The sequence below is a fragment of the Populus trichocarpa genome, chromosome 14, assembly GCF_000002775.5.
Source record: "Populus trichocarpa isolate Nisqually-1 chromosome 14, P.trichocarpa_v4.1, whole genome shotgun sequence".
NCBI lineage: Eukaryota > Viridiplantae > Streptophyta > Magnoliopsida > Malpighiales > Salicaceae > Populus > Populus trichocarpa.
The window spans coordinates 17492392-17503959 of record NC_037298.2 but is presented as its reverse complement, the minus strand read 5'-3'; the positions used below and the strand labels follow the sequence as shown (position 1 = coordinate 17503959).

General features: G+C 34.2%; 1 protein-coding gene across 3 annotated transcripts; it reads right to left on the bottom strand.

The window, feature by feature from the left end:
* Window positions 1-2305: 2305 nt before the first annotated feature.
* LOC7464422 (phospholipid--sterol O-acyltransferase) lies at window positions 2306-11314 on the bottom strand. Of its 3 annotated transcripts, none has more exons than XM_024585711.2 (16): window positions 10936-11313; window positions 10319-10454; window positions 10052-10196; window positions 9351-9520; window positions 9175-9251; window positions 8534-8747; window positions 8282-8435; window positions 7862-7961; window positions 7249-7343; window positions 6843-6894; window positions 6645-6716; window positions 4867-5035; window positions 4204-4308; window positions 4042-4126; window positions 3853-3942; window positions 2306-2954 (listed from the first exon to the last, which is right to left on the bottom strand). In XM_024585711.2, exons 1-15 carry the CDS (start codon window positions 11164-11166, stop codon window positions 3861-3863), a joined length of 1887 nt encoding a protein of 628 aa, XP_024441479.1. In that variant the 5' UTR covers window positions 11167-11313; the 3' UTR covers window positions 2306-2954; window positions 3853-3860. The 3 variants fall into 3 exon arrangements, 2 of the variants coding, with proteins under 2 accessions (XP_024441479.1, XP_024441478.1); XM_024585710.2 differs by having other exon boundaries at window positions 8282-8456; window positions 10936-11308; XR_002977869.2 differs by lacking the exons at window positions 2306-2954; window positions 3853-3942 and having other exon boundaries at window positions 4204-4304; window positions 8282-8456; window positions 10936-11314.
* Between the last annotated feature and the right edge of the window lie 254 nt (window positions 11315-11568).

Here is an 11568-nt window from a genome sequence, read left to right as displayed (position 1 = left end):
CCTAGATAACGTCCAAACCCCCCCCCCCCAAATTGCATATCATCTAGCATAAAAATCTGACTTGAATCTTCCTCGTGGGATCGACCCCTTGCTTGCTCTATACTATCTTGTGTGTTGTGTTTGAAGCTAGGGTAATTAATTTTTGCGACCGCGACATCGCAACAGACTGCTCATGCCAGCCTACTTGTTTGGCTCTATAAATTTGCAAATGGTGAAAGACAGACGTGCGAGCAAGAGATAGAACAAAGACCGAAACGTGAAGTGAAGAGAGAAGCAAGGAGATGGAGATGTGGGTTTTTGTTCTGCTAGAGAAGAGAAGACTAGTCTGGGGCTTTTCATGTAATGTTATTAGGGTTAGGTTAACTGTAGACTATAGTATTTATAGGTCTTTTATTTTATGGTTGGTGACTTGGTTCGGTTTGGTTCACCGGTTTCTGTTGTAAAATCAAAACCGAAACCGAACCAAACCGAAAAGATTTTATGGTTTTAAAAATCAGTTTAATTGGTTTTCCATCTCGGTTTGGTTTTCTCGGTTAATTTTTCATCGATTTTTTTTGTTTTCTTGGTTAATCGGTTTTTTTGAACACCCCTATGCCAAACATCCAGCTATCTTGGCGGGGTTGGCTGATGCTTCTGCCTTTGTCAGATGGCCATATTGTTTTTTTCATTCTAAAACGTCCTCATACTTTGCGCTTTTTATATTTTTCATTTTTTTTTCTCTTCACTAATTTCAAAGTGATTCAGATCAGTTGTTGAATTAAAAAAATAAGAGAGAGAAGAGGGTTACAATATTGGGTTTTTTTTTGTTGTCATATTAGTATAGTAAATTTAAAAATTTAAAGGAAAGATAGTGTTTAAAAAATATTTGATGAAATGACATAGTTTAATTTTGTCACACATCTAAAACGCGATATAAACTAAATGTTGTAATTTTAAAACACGACTTTTAGATGTTGGAGGTTTTGAACCATGATATTTAATTGATGTTGTAGTTCCAAAACGTGACATTTGTTTAAATGTCGCAGTTGTGAACCGCGACATGTAAAATTTTAATTGATTTTGCGATTCACAACTGCAACATCAATTAGATTTTGAAATGGCTTCATATCTTATTGTATAGAAACCTACTTGTGTAGGAAATAAGAAGTCAAGAGCTATATCATGAAATTTGTTAGATGTTGCATGGTTATGTACTGTCCCTCAGTCCCCTGTACTCTATCTCCTGTCTAGTATTCCCTATCAGTCTACAGATGAAATAGCTTAGGAGACCCCTCTTACAAGGTCAATCTAGTTGAATTGATTCTTTTTGCCAGGCTAGTTGATTTGGTAAGAGAAAAAAGTGTTTCTATAAGAATTTTTTGTGTCAGGAACAATTGAACAAATGCCATCAAGGTGTATATAAATGTCACGCTTCTGAAGCGCGACAATTATATAAATATCACGCTTAACAAGTATAATAAAGTATTAAATATCTTGTTTCTGAACCGCAACATCTATATCTATGTCTACAGTGTGACCAAGCTAGACCCAACACCCCATGGTTCTCTGAACATCTATAATGTGGTTCACAATGCAAACGCATTATGTATACAGTACCTACACAATAATTTTCTCATGCATTTTAAAATATAGTATAATATGCTAGGAAAAAAAAAGATGTTAAATTTAATATATATAAACACACATTTAATTAAAAAAATAACTTCTTTTTTCTCGAATTCATTGGCTCAACAGATAATTTTAAAACTAACATCTTGATGAAAAAATTAACGTTATGTTGGTAATTAACTTTGTTTTTAAAATTTTTTATTTTTTTTGTAGCTTTAAATTATTATTTATATTTTTCTATTAAAAATAAATTTTAAAAAATAAAAATATTATTTTAATAAAAAATATTTTGAAATATAACTCTTACCTCACTCTTATCTTAAACAGCTCAAGACAGACGAAGAAACTAGGGAATGCCGCCTCCTCGCATCACAAGTGAGCCCTTCTGTTTTAGCCAGTAGTTTCTGCTGAAAATTCACTTTCTTTGATTCTCAAGAACATTCTCTTGGTTTTGAAAGCTTTTTTTTTTTTTTTTTCCCAGGCTGAACGGATGTTTTATCGATTTTGGATGGTTATCGAAACAATCTAAAAAAAAAACATCTAAAAGAGTACAAACTATCAATCTTTTTTTTTAAAAAAAAAAAAAAACTAGTATTAGCAATTCCTAGCAAATAAACCCTGTTGTGTTACTTTGAGAGAGAAGGCACAGTGATTGCTTCCTGAAGTCAAATTCCACTGTGTGTTCCGGCAAGGGGAATTTATTCTGCAAAGCTTGAGGTAAATCCAACTGCATGAGCATGCATGGTTAATCAATATCTACAAGTTTCAAGATACAGAAGAGAGTCGAATTGAGCTTAAAGCATCTGAAATCATTTCGTGGGATTTTCTTTAAAGACTCTATTTACTCTCTTGGTTTCTGTTTGTAATATTTCTGTTTTTCCTTTTCTTTTTCTGGCTTACAAAGTGCACAGATGTTTTTCTCTGAGCAATACATCGGTTGTCAAATCAAACATCCACTCCAATATGCTTGGAACCTCAAAGCTTTAGTACGGACAATCAATGCATCTATCTCCTTGTTCAGTTTATCATCATTAGTAATAAGTCTACCAGACCGTGCATCAAGGTTTGTGGGGCCCAAGGTTGAACTCCATGGTTCTCTGCAGAGGACAGGCTGCTCTCTTGTATTATTATGGTGGAAAGTTCACACCTTGTTTAGCATCCGATGACCTCACCAACACATGATGAAGACGGGAATCTACTTCGGGTTAGGAAACATTGTTTAGATGCCCACTTTGAATGCAACAGAGATGAAGACTGCTAGCAATTCTGGAACTACACGCCCCACTCTACTTTGCATGAAGCGCATCTGAACAGCACAAATTCCAGCAAGGCAATGTGGGAGGCAACTGGGGAAACGAAGAAGAAAGATTACTTTAAAAGAAAAGGGAAAAGAGAGCACAAAACAAATTCTTTCAGGGCATTGAAGTCGGAAAATTGTATGCAGGTGAGTGATGCAGGGAACCACGGATGGAAAACCAAAGGGTAGTCGACTGCTGACATAAAGGGAGTGAGCAATTCACTTAAGGTTTCATATTGTATTCCATGTGGAAAATTTAACCCGTATGCTATGGTGATGTTCAGAGTAAAATCCCATGAGTAGGATTTTGAAGTGTTATAACCTGGTGTTCTGTGACTTAACATTACAGTAAACTATTAACTGAACTCTAAGGAAACATTTAAGACTTTGTTTGTTTGTTAGAAAGTAGTTTTTTTTCGGAAAATGAATTCCAGAAAAATAAATTACTTTCCGATGTTCGGTACTGCAATGAAAAATAAGTTGGAAAACACTTTCCAGTGTTTGGTTATGTCATGAAAAATAAGCTGGAAAATAACTTATTAATGTTTTATTTTTTCTCAAGTTTATTAAAATAATGAGAAACAAATCTTACAAATTAAAAAGTTGAATGAGAATGAAATTGAAAAAAAATATAATTTCATAAATTATCTCAAATAAAATAAATAATAATCAAAATAATAGAGATCAAATCTAAAAAATAAAAAAAATTAAAAGATGAAGAAATTAAAATAATAATAATTAACATTTTATAAATTATTTCAAATAAAATAAGTAACAATCAAATAATCAAATTTGATAAATAAAAATTTTCAATTAAAAAACAAAAAAAAAAACAAATAATAATTATAAAAATAAATACCTAGTGACGTTTTACGCATTTTTCTAATTCTACGACAGTTCAAATTTCTGATTCAAACTGTTTCACTAGAGGATACGAAATCGTGTACCTTCTATTCTATAGGTAATTCAAGAGTGCATCAGCTGAAGAATTCTTCAACCGACAGCTCTGTCCCAAGTGAACATCCCCAAAAAGATATCTGCGCTCACCATTAATCAAATAGAAAACAAATAATTTTAAAAAATAAATATAGATCAGAATAGTTATCAGAAACAAGATTTGTAGAGAAAGAAAAAACCTATATTCACAGTACTCAGGCCACGAACATCGAGCTTTCCCATAGTCCCAGTAACAATCTTCATCTCTTAAAGGTCCACGCTTAGCTATTATAAAAAACACATCAGTGAACATATTCAACATAAGCCTTGAAAAAAGAGAGAACATGCAAGTCAAGATTCACCTTTGGTAACAAATTTTGATTTTGCACCGGGATGGATATCGTGCCACATCTGAAGCCACAACTCTCTCATTAGAGCTGGGGATCTAACAATGTTCCTGTGACTTGCTACATGGAGAGATGGCTTCAATTAAATTTGATCTATAAGAAACCAAATTTGTCTAATGCTCTAATTACACGAGATAAAAACATAATTTCAGTGTAAGGCAACCCAAATTTGCAGCCTAAACATCAACTTCTCAGAAAATAAAGTTGCAAAAGAGAGAAAATTCCTTCTTACTGTTGCATCACTTAAAAATACCTCCATTATGGGACTTCCAGGATTTTTGTAAAAGCAAGATTCCAGGGGGAAAAAAAAGCAAGCTAAAGATCTTATGTTTCAGTTTCTTAAAAGTTTGTGGTAGCCTAAGATATGTTCTCAAATTGAATTCCTTTCAAAAGTTCCAAATTACTTCAAAGCTAGCCAAAATAAATAATCTACTTGAAGATCATACTAAGTCAACAGAAACCATTCGTTACATTCGATCCACAATCACATCATTTGTAAAGCCCGTGATCCTTAGCTATATCAGATTGGCTACAGTCACGTACATCAGTAATTTTAAGTAGAAGTTCTTTAGTAACTGTACTTTTCAGTCATATGTACTAAAAAAGAATGTCTTGCACCTTTATCGAGCTCCCAAACTGCTGTTCTTCTTCCTGGAATACTTTCAGAATCTTCATAATAGGTGATGTACTTTACTCTTGGAGACCTTGTCATGTTGGGAACTATATCCTCTTCATGCTGATGTTCTACATTCAAATCCACTTGTACATCAGATCCATCATGCTCTGACTGCAATTTTCAGGAAAACAAACCAGGCAAGCCAAATTCTCAGAGAAAAGTTCACTTCACTGGTAAGGAAGCTCAGCGGGAGCTGCTCCTAGGACATCTAGCTATACCAGAACTACCATAGGGTTCGGGCATACTTAACTATTCAAGATTAATGGAAGAGTTATTTTTAATCATTAAACAAAGATCTAGGTTTGATCTAAAGTCTGAAATCTTTTTTCTTTCATTTTGTTTGGTCAATAACTACAAAAGCTACAAATCCCAACTAGTGATTGGATTTGATTGATCGGTAAGAATTGCAGTGCAACTTAATTTGGAAACATATCAAACTATAACTAGCAATTTAATCGTATGTAGAGAAATGAATCGGTGCTTATCCATCATAAGTAAAGCCATCATTCTACACAAATACTACACTTAAACAATACAAATTAAGTTAGAAGATTGCTTGTAGCAATAAGAGAGTATAATGAACAATTATACCATTAGATGCATACTTGCTGCAATTTTTATTGTTTCTGCATCAAGCATAGTACTATAGTAGCTTCTCGTTGTTTAGTTTTTTATTAGATTATTGACTCACACTACACTGCAGGTTAGATCAGAATGTTTTTTATAAAAAAATATTCAAGCATTGCTAACGTGTTTTTTAGTAGATTTTTTTAAAAAAATATAGTGTAGGGTTGATCCGATGTGACCCGATCAACTTTGCGAATCAAAAAACAATCTGGATGATTGATAAAATTGTAGTTTGACTAAAAAAAATTAAAGAAGATATCTTTTTAAAAGATATTAAGATTGACAACTTATTGGATTGATCTGGATAACCTGGATTAACCTATCAAATCTGCAACCTAGGTCATGAGACCAGGATAGTCTTATAGAATCTGCAACCTAGGTCATGAGACCAGGATAGTCATATAGAAAGTGAATCAAACCAAATTATGAACTCCAATTCCAATCAACCCAATAATGAAAGATGAAATTAAAAAAAAAAATTGATTAAAAAAAACAACCTGAGTGAACTCAGGTTAACCATTCAAACCTCTGACCTAGGTAATAAGACCAGGATAACCTCATAGAAAGTAAATTGAAACAAATTATAAAGCTTAATTCCCACTTAACTCAATGTTGAAGAATGAAATAAAAATAAAAAATAAAAAATAAAAAATGACTTAAAAATGACCCAAGTTAACCAGGTTGACTTACCAATTTTGCTATCCGAGTTATGAGACTGGAATTAACTCATAAAAAGCAAACTAAAACAAATTATGAATCTCAATTCTCAATCAACAACATTGAAGGATGGAATGAGAAAAAAAAATTAAAAAAAGAAGAAAAAAAAACTCCAGTTCACCAGATTAACCCATTAAACGTATGAATTGAAATGTAAAAAAAAAAAATTAAAAAAAAACAAAGAAAAGAAAAAACAAATCACTATTCCAGTGAGTGTGATCTGTGAGGAGGGGAACAGTGAATTCCCCTTCTCAATTAGCTTTTGTTAATATTAAACATAATTCATTTCTTCATTAGCTTTTGTTAATATTGAGCATGCAACTACTTCTACTACGTGCGCTCGCGCGCACTATTTTACCACATAAACTACGAGTACCTGAGGAGCCCTTGTTATGTTCACTTTTGGTCCAAGCCAATTCTTACACAAAGAGAGAGAATTGTATGGTACCTGTATCAGATTTCCTATATTATATGAAAATAATAGTAAATTATGAATTGCATTACATCAACCTGGAAGTCTGAAAAGGCTGTATGATTGTAATAATCAATTGCCTGTCTAATTTCGAAAGCTTACCGTATCATCCCCACTTGCAGCTCCAGGATTACCTTCGACCAAGTTCCCTGACCTACAATAACAATAAGAGTACATCATCATATGTTACAGATCCCGAAAAAAGGGGAAAGAAGTATTTCACAATAACCATGTGCACAACATTTAGTATCCATATGTTTTACAATCATCCTATGGCACTCAAAAAACACAGATAGGCATGTACAAATGCATATTGTTCCTGACTTGACTGACTAGCCTACAACTTGAGTTTTTTCTTTTTTTCATTTAAAGCACAGACAGCAGCGGGTGGACAAATTGATAATCTTAGCAATGAAAGGTAGCATTACATATTTCTTGAAAAACACCCGACAACATATCCATAATACATGTACACACACATAACAGCAGCAGTGGGGATGGCAGTTACCTGGAGTACAGAGACCCTTCAAGCTCATAAATGACATCGGTTGTGATCCAATTATCAGGGTAAGGCTTGCCACTCGGTGCAAAATAGTAACCAACCTGTTTTCTCATTTACAAGACATCAAAACCATCATCCCCTAGTCTTAAGAAGCAACCATCTTAGAGTGAAAATAACCTAATACCTATCAGCTATCCTACAAATGGATTGGAAATATCCTTAATAAAGGATGGTGAGAAATTAACCGATTATCACAGTTAAGACTAATATAGAACTACACATGCAATAAAAAACAGGTGACTCTTTCAGTTTGAGAAAGAAAAGAAACCAGTTGGATACATGCTTTAAGATTATGAATATAAATACAATATTACATTTTACACAACATTTTCCATGCATGGAAAGATAATAGCCATCACATGAATAAGAATAGTCCGTATTCCTCAATGAAAAAAGAGTTTATAACCATTGTAGCAGTAGATACAAAGGGATTCCCCTTGCATCTAAATGGCACAATTAGGGAAAAAAAGTTCAGTGGAGAAAGCAATTATATTGTCTATGTCTGGTGCTGTCATGACAAATAACAGATATTTCATATACTCTGAGAGGAAAATTATACCTCGGTCCTTGAATCTATTCCATAGATGCAGAAAACATTTTTTATAGGTGGTCTGTCCCAAGGAGTTAGTGGATTCAAAACAGGATCATCATGATATGACCTAAAAAATACATCATTTCAGATTAGATGCACACATCATGTGAGATGAGTTATGTTTTTTCAACACGCATAATTCACAGTTAATAGTGAATTACAAAGCAGGCGACATGAATAGAAGGTGCCTGGGTATAATAACACAAAAAATCACAGCAATTGATGAAGAAAAATAGGGTTGATCAAGAAGGTCAATTAGGTTTGCCACAACAAGTCAATGAATGTTACACCAACAAGGGAAATTTTAGCATTTTACTTGGAAAACATTTCAAAGCAAGCATAAAACAGCTAAAGTTCAGTGTCAGCATTTATTAAGAAGATGCCTACTTCTTTAATTGGTATAAAAGCCTCTTGCTATCTGATTCATAATCTTCTATTGCTTTGAAAAGGGTCCCATCTGATATTTCACGAGCTGAAAAGGATAACTGAGTAGGAAGCCCGCATTCCATGCTAGACAAGTTGGTTTGAGCTAATTCGGTAACTGACGGATAGGCATCAAAGCCTGCAAATTAAATTTGCGTGAAGCATAGGAGCAAAATAATAATAATGTCATCATGGGATGAAACTCGAGAGTCTTACCACGAACAGAAGGAATTTCTATGTTGACTATATTTGTTGGCCATCCAGAATAGTTTAAACGAAATTCCTGCTCCTCACATTGATATGTGTTATGACCCTTCCTGAATCCCCCGGCAAAATGCCTACAGTAAGAATTATCGGTTCTACAATACTTTGAAAATGGCATCATCCATAATGAAGAAGCAAAAGAATTGAACATCAATCGAGCTGTTCCCTGGTACCTTGCCAAAATACATGACAAGCATGTGTTAGAATAGGCATCCAGATCCAATAACACAAGATAATATGATAGACGTCCAAAAACTTCTAACAAACTGGTGAAAGTCACAGCTGTCAAACCAGTTCTGACAAGGTATAGAAAGGTGAGAGAATTTCAAAGTTTACTTGAGTGAACTCATAACAGATGACTATATAAACTCATATGCTTTTACAAACACTACTTACTAATTCTAATCGTGGAAAGTTTTGAGGTATGTTTACTATATAACTGATTTAAGTAATCAGAGCAAGAAAAAAGGTGAGAAATATTGAGGGGGCAAATGACTGCTCTATAACAAGAAAGATGACTGTAAAAATGAGGATATATTAATCAATAAACATAAGTGTCAACTAAAGAACGTTTCAAGAAATGAATGGGTAACCTCAGAAACTGGAAGACCAAATGTGTTCCCGAAAAATGTTGCTTTCACTGTCTCAATTGCACCAAGAAGAGGAGCTCCTGGAACCAAGCAACAAAGTCAAGACAAATGAATGCAATTTAACCAATTCAAGAGACTCCACCATCTAGGCAAATGGATATGATGCAAAAAAACCATACCAACTGCAAAATAGGCATGAATGTGTTCATCAAGCCACTGGTTATAATGTTTAGGTGCAATTTCCAGTTTTAACCATTCCAGAAAGTAGCGGAAGACATGGTTACCCAAAGAATGGGCAAATACTATTGAGGGTCCTCCTCGAAGTTTAAGGGCAGTTTCAAATGTTAACCTGCAAATAAGAAAAAAAAATAAAAATCTAAGGTCCTTTGGATCAATCACAAGATGAACTTCATTCTCAAACTTCACTTTTGGGACAGAGAATTCAGATGATTAGGCATTTTCACATCCCTTTGCTTTTATTTATTGGTCCAACAACTACACATCCTGAGAAATTCATGTTAAGCACTTCCAAAAAAACAAAATGCATGAATCTTGGATTCAAATTAAGAGTACTATTAAAAACAATCTTTCCCAAGTTTCCAAAATCTTGATTCTCAGTAGTTTGTTTTTAGTTGACCGACATATAATATTAGCTGTTACTTATTTGTGAAGCTCTATGCTCATATAGATTGTGATGAAGAAAATGTTGTCAAACTGAACCCGTCATACAATGTAATAGTGGTTATTTTCAGCTGATGTATGTACAGAGTAGCGAAGATGCATCCTAAGTTGATATTATATGAAACAAGTGATCTATCAGAAATGATTACTATGGCTATTAAAGTATTAACGTTAGTATGCCATTAAGAAATGTACAAACTTGAGCCTGTGAAAATAAAGGTCTCGCTCCTCAAGCATTGATGGTGACAATCTCCAGTCATATGGCACAGCAATGATTGAATTCGCCTCGATGCCAAACTCTATGCACCACTTAACCCAATCTTTCCACACTGAAGAAAGAGGACCTGAAGATCATATCCCAATAAATCCATCAACATATATATTCCTTCAGCGCAAACTGAATATACTAGAAGCCATTAAATTCAAATAATTAAATAAAATGTAAGACAAAAAAAGGGAAAAAAACCTGTGATATAACCAGGATCAAGTTCCGTAATAGCAGAAAGACCACTATCGGGACGCGATTTGCATTCAGGATGGTCTGTTTGATTGTAAGGGTCAAGTAACATGCACTTAAGCCAACAGTTCACAGCAGAAAGTAGCTGCATAATGCATTACAAATCAACATTAGCTCCTTCACTATTAATCAATAATTCATCGGCCACTAGCTGCTAACATACGGGAAAAAAACTAATATTTGTAAAAAAAAAAAAAAAAAAAAGCCAGGGAGTTTGGAATAAATTCCTGATTTAACCAGGACAATAAAAAGACGTCTATTATTGGATAAAATCTCTCGTGTTCAACAAAAAAAATATTATTCATTGTATTATTTTCTAGATTGGCCTAATTTTTCACGGAAATCAAACAGAACGAAAAGCCAAAGAGTTTGGAATAAATTCCTGATTTAACCAGGACAATAAAACGACGTCTATTATTGGATAAAATCTCTCGTGTTCAACAAAAAAAAATATTATTCATTGTATTATTTTCTAGATTGGCCTAATTTTTCACGGAAATCAAACAGAACTTCATATAGAAATTCCTTTAGCTGAAAGAAAAAAGAGCATGATTATTTATACTTACTTTGGTAGTGTCAAGCCAGACCAAGTCGAGAGGGTTGAAGTTGAGAGGAGAGTAAGGACAATCAAGGAAAGACCACGCTCTAAGCTGAGTAGATGCGAATCCTGGAATTATAATTCCGGATAACTTGGAGTAGTCTCCGATGAACTCTCCGCCGTCAACGGGGGTATTATGCAGCGCTGCGTGTATAAGTAGAACCACCAAAATGGTGGCAATGTGGAGGTTTCCTCTCATCTTTCATCTCACTCGTTTTTTCCTGTCCTTATTTTTTTTGGCTTTGCAGTTGAGAGATTTTCTGGTGTTTTGATCGATTGGTTTTTGGAATGGAGACGTAGGGAGTTGAACGAATATTCACAATTTCACACGATGTTTGCTGACTGTTTTGACAAAACCACTAGACGACACGTCACTCCATCGATTTCTCATGCAAGCCTTTTTGAACCCGTCACGACGTCGTCAGAAGGACAGACGGCCTCTGATTTGAAAACTTCATTTTTGGATTAACTTGGTTTTTTTTTTTCGATCATAATATTCTTGATTTTTGGAAAAATTCTTCTTATTCCAAGTCACGCAAATGCCATATGCACAACCTATCAATAGACGCATGCAGTGCATGTGGTTGTTACACGCGCTTGT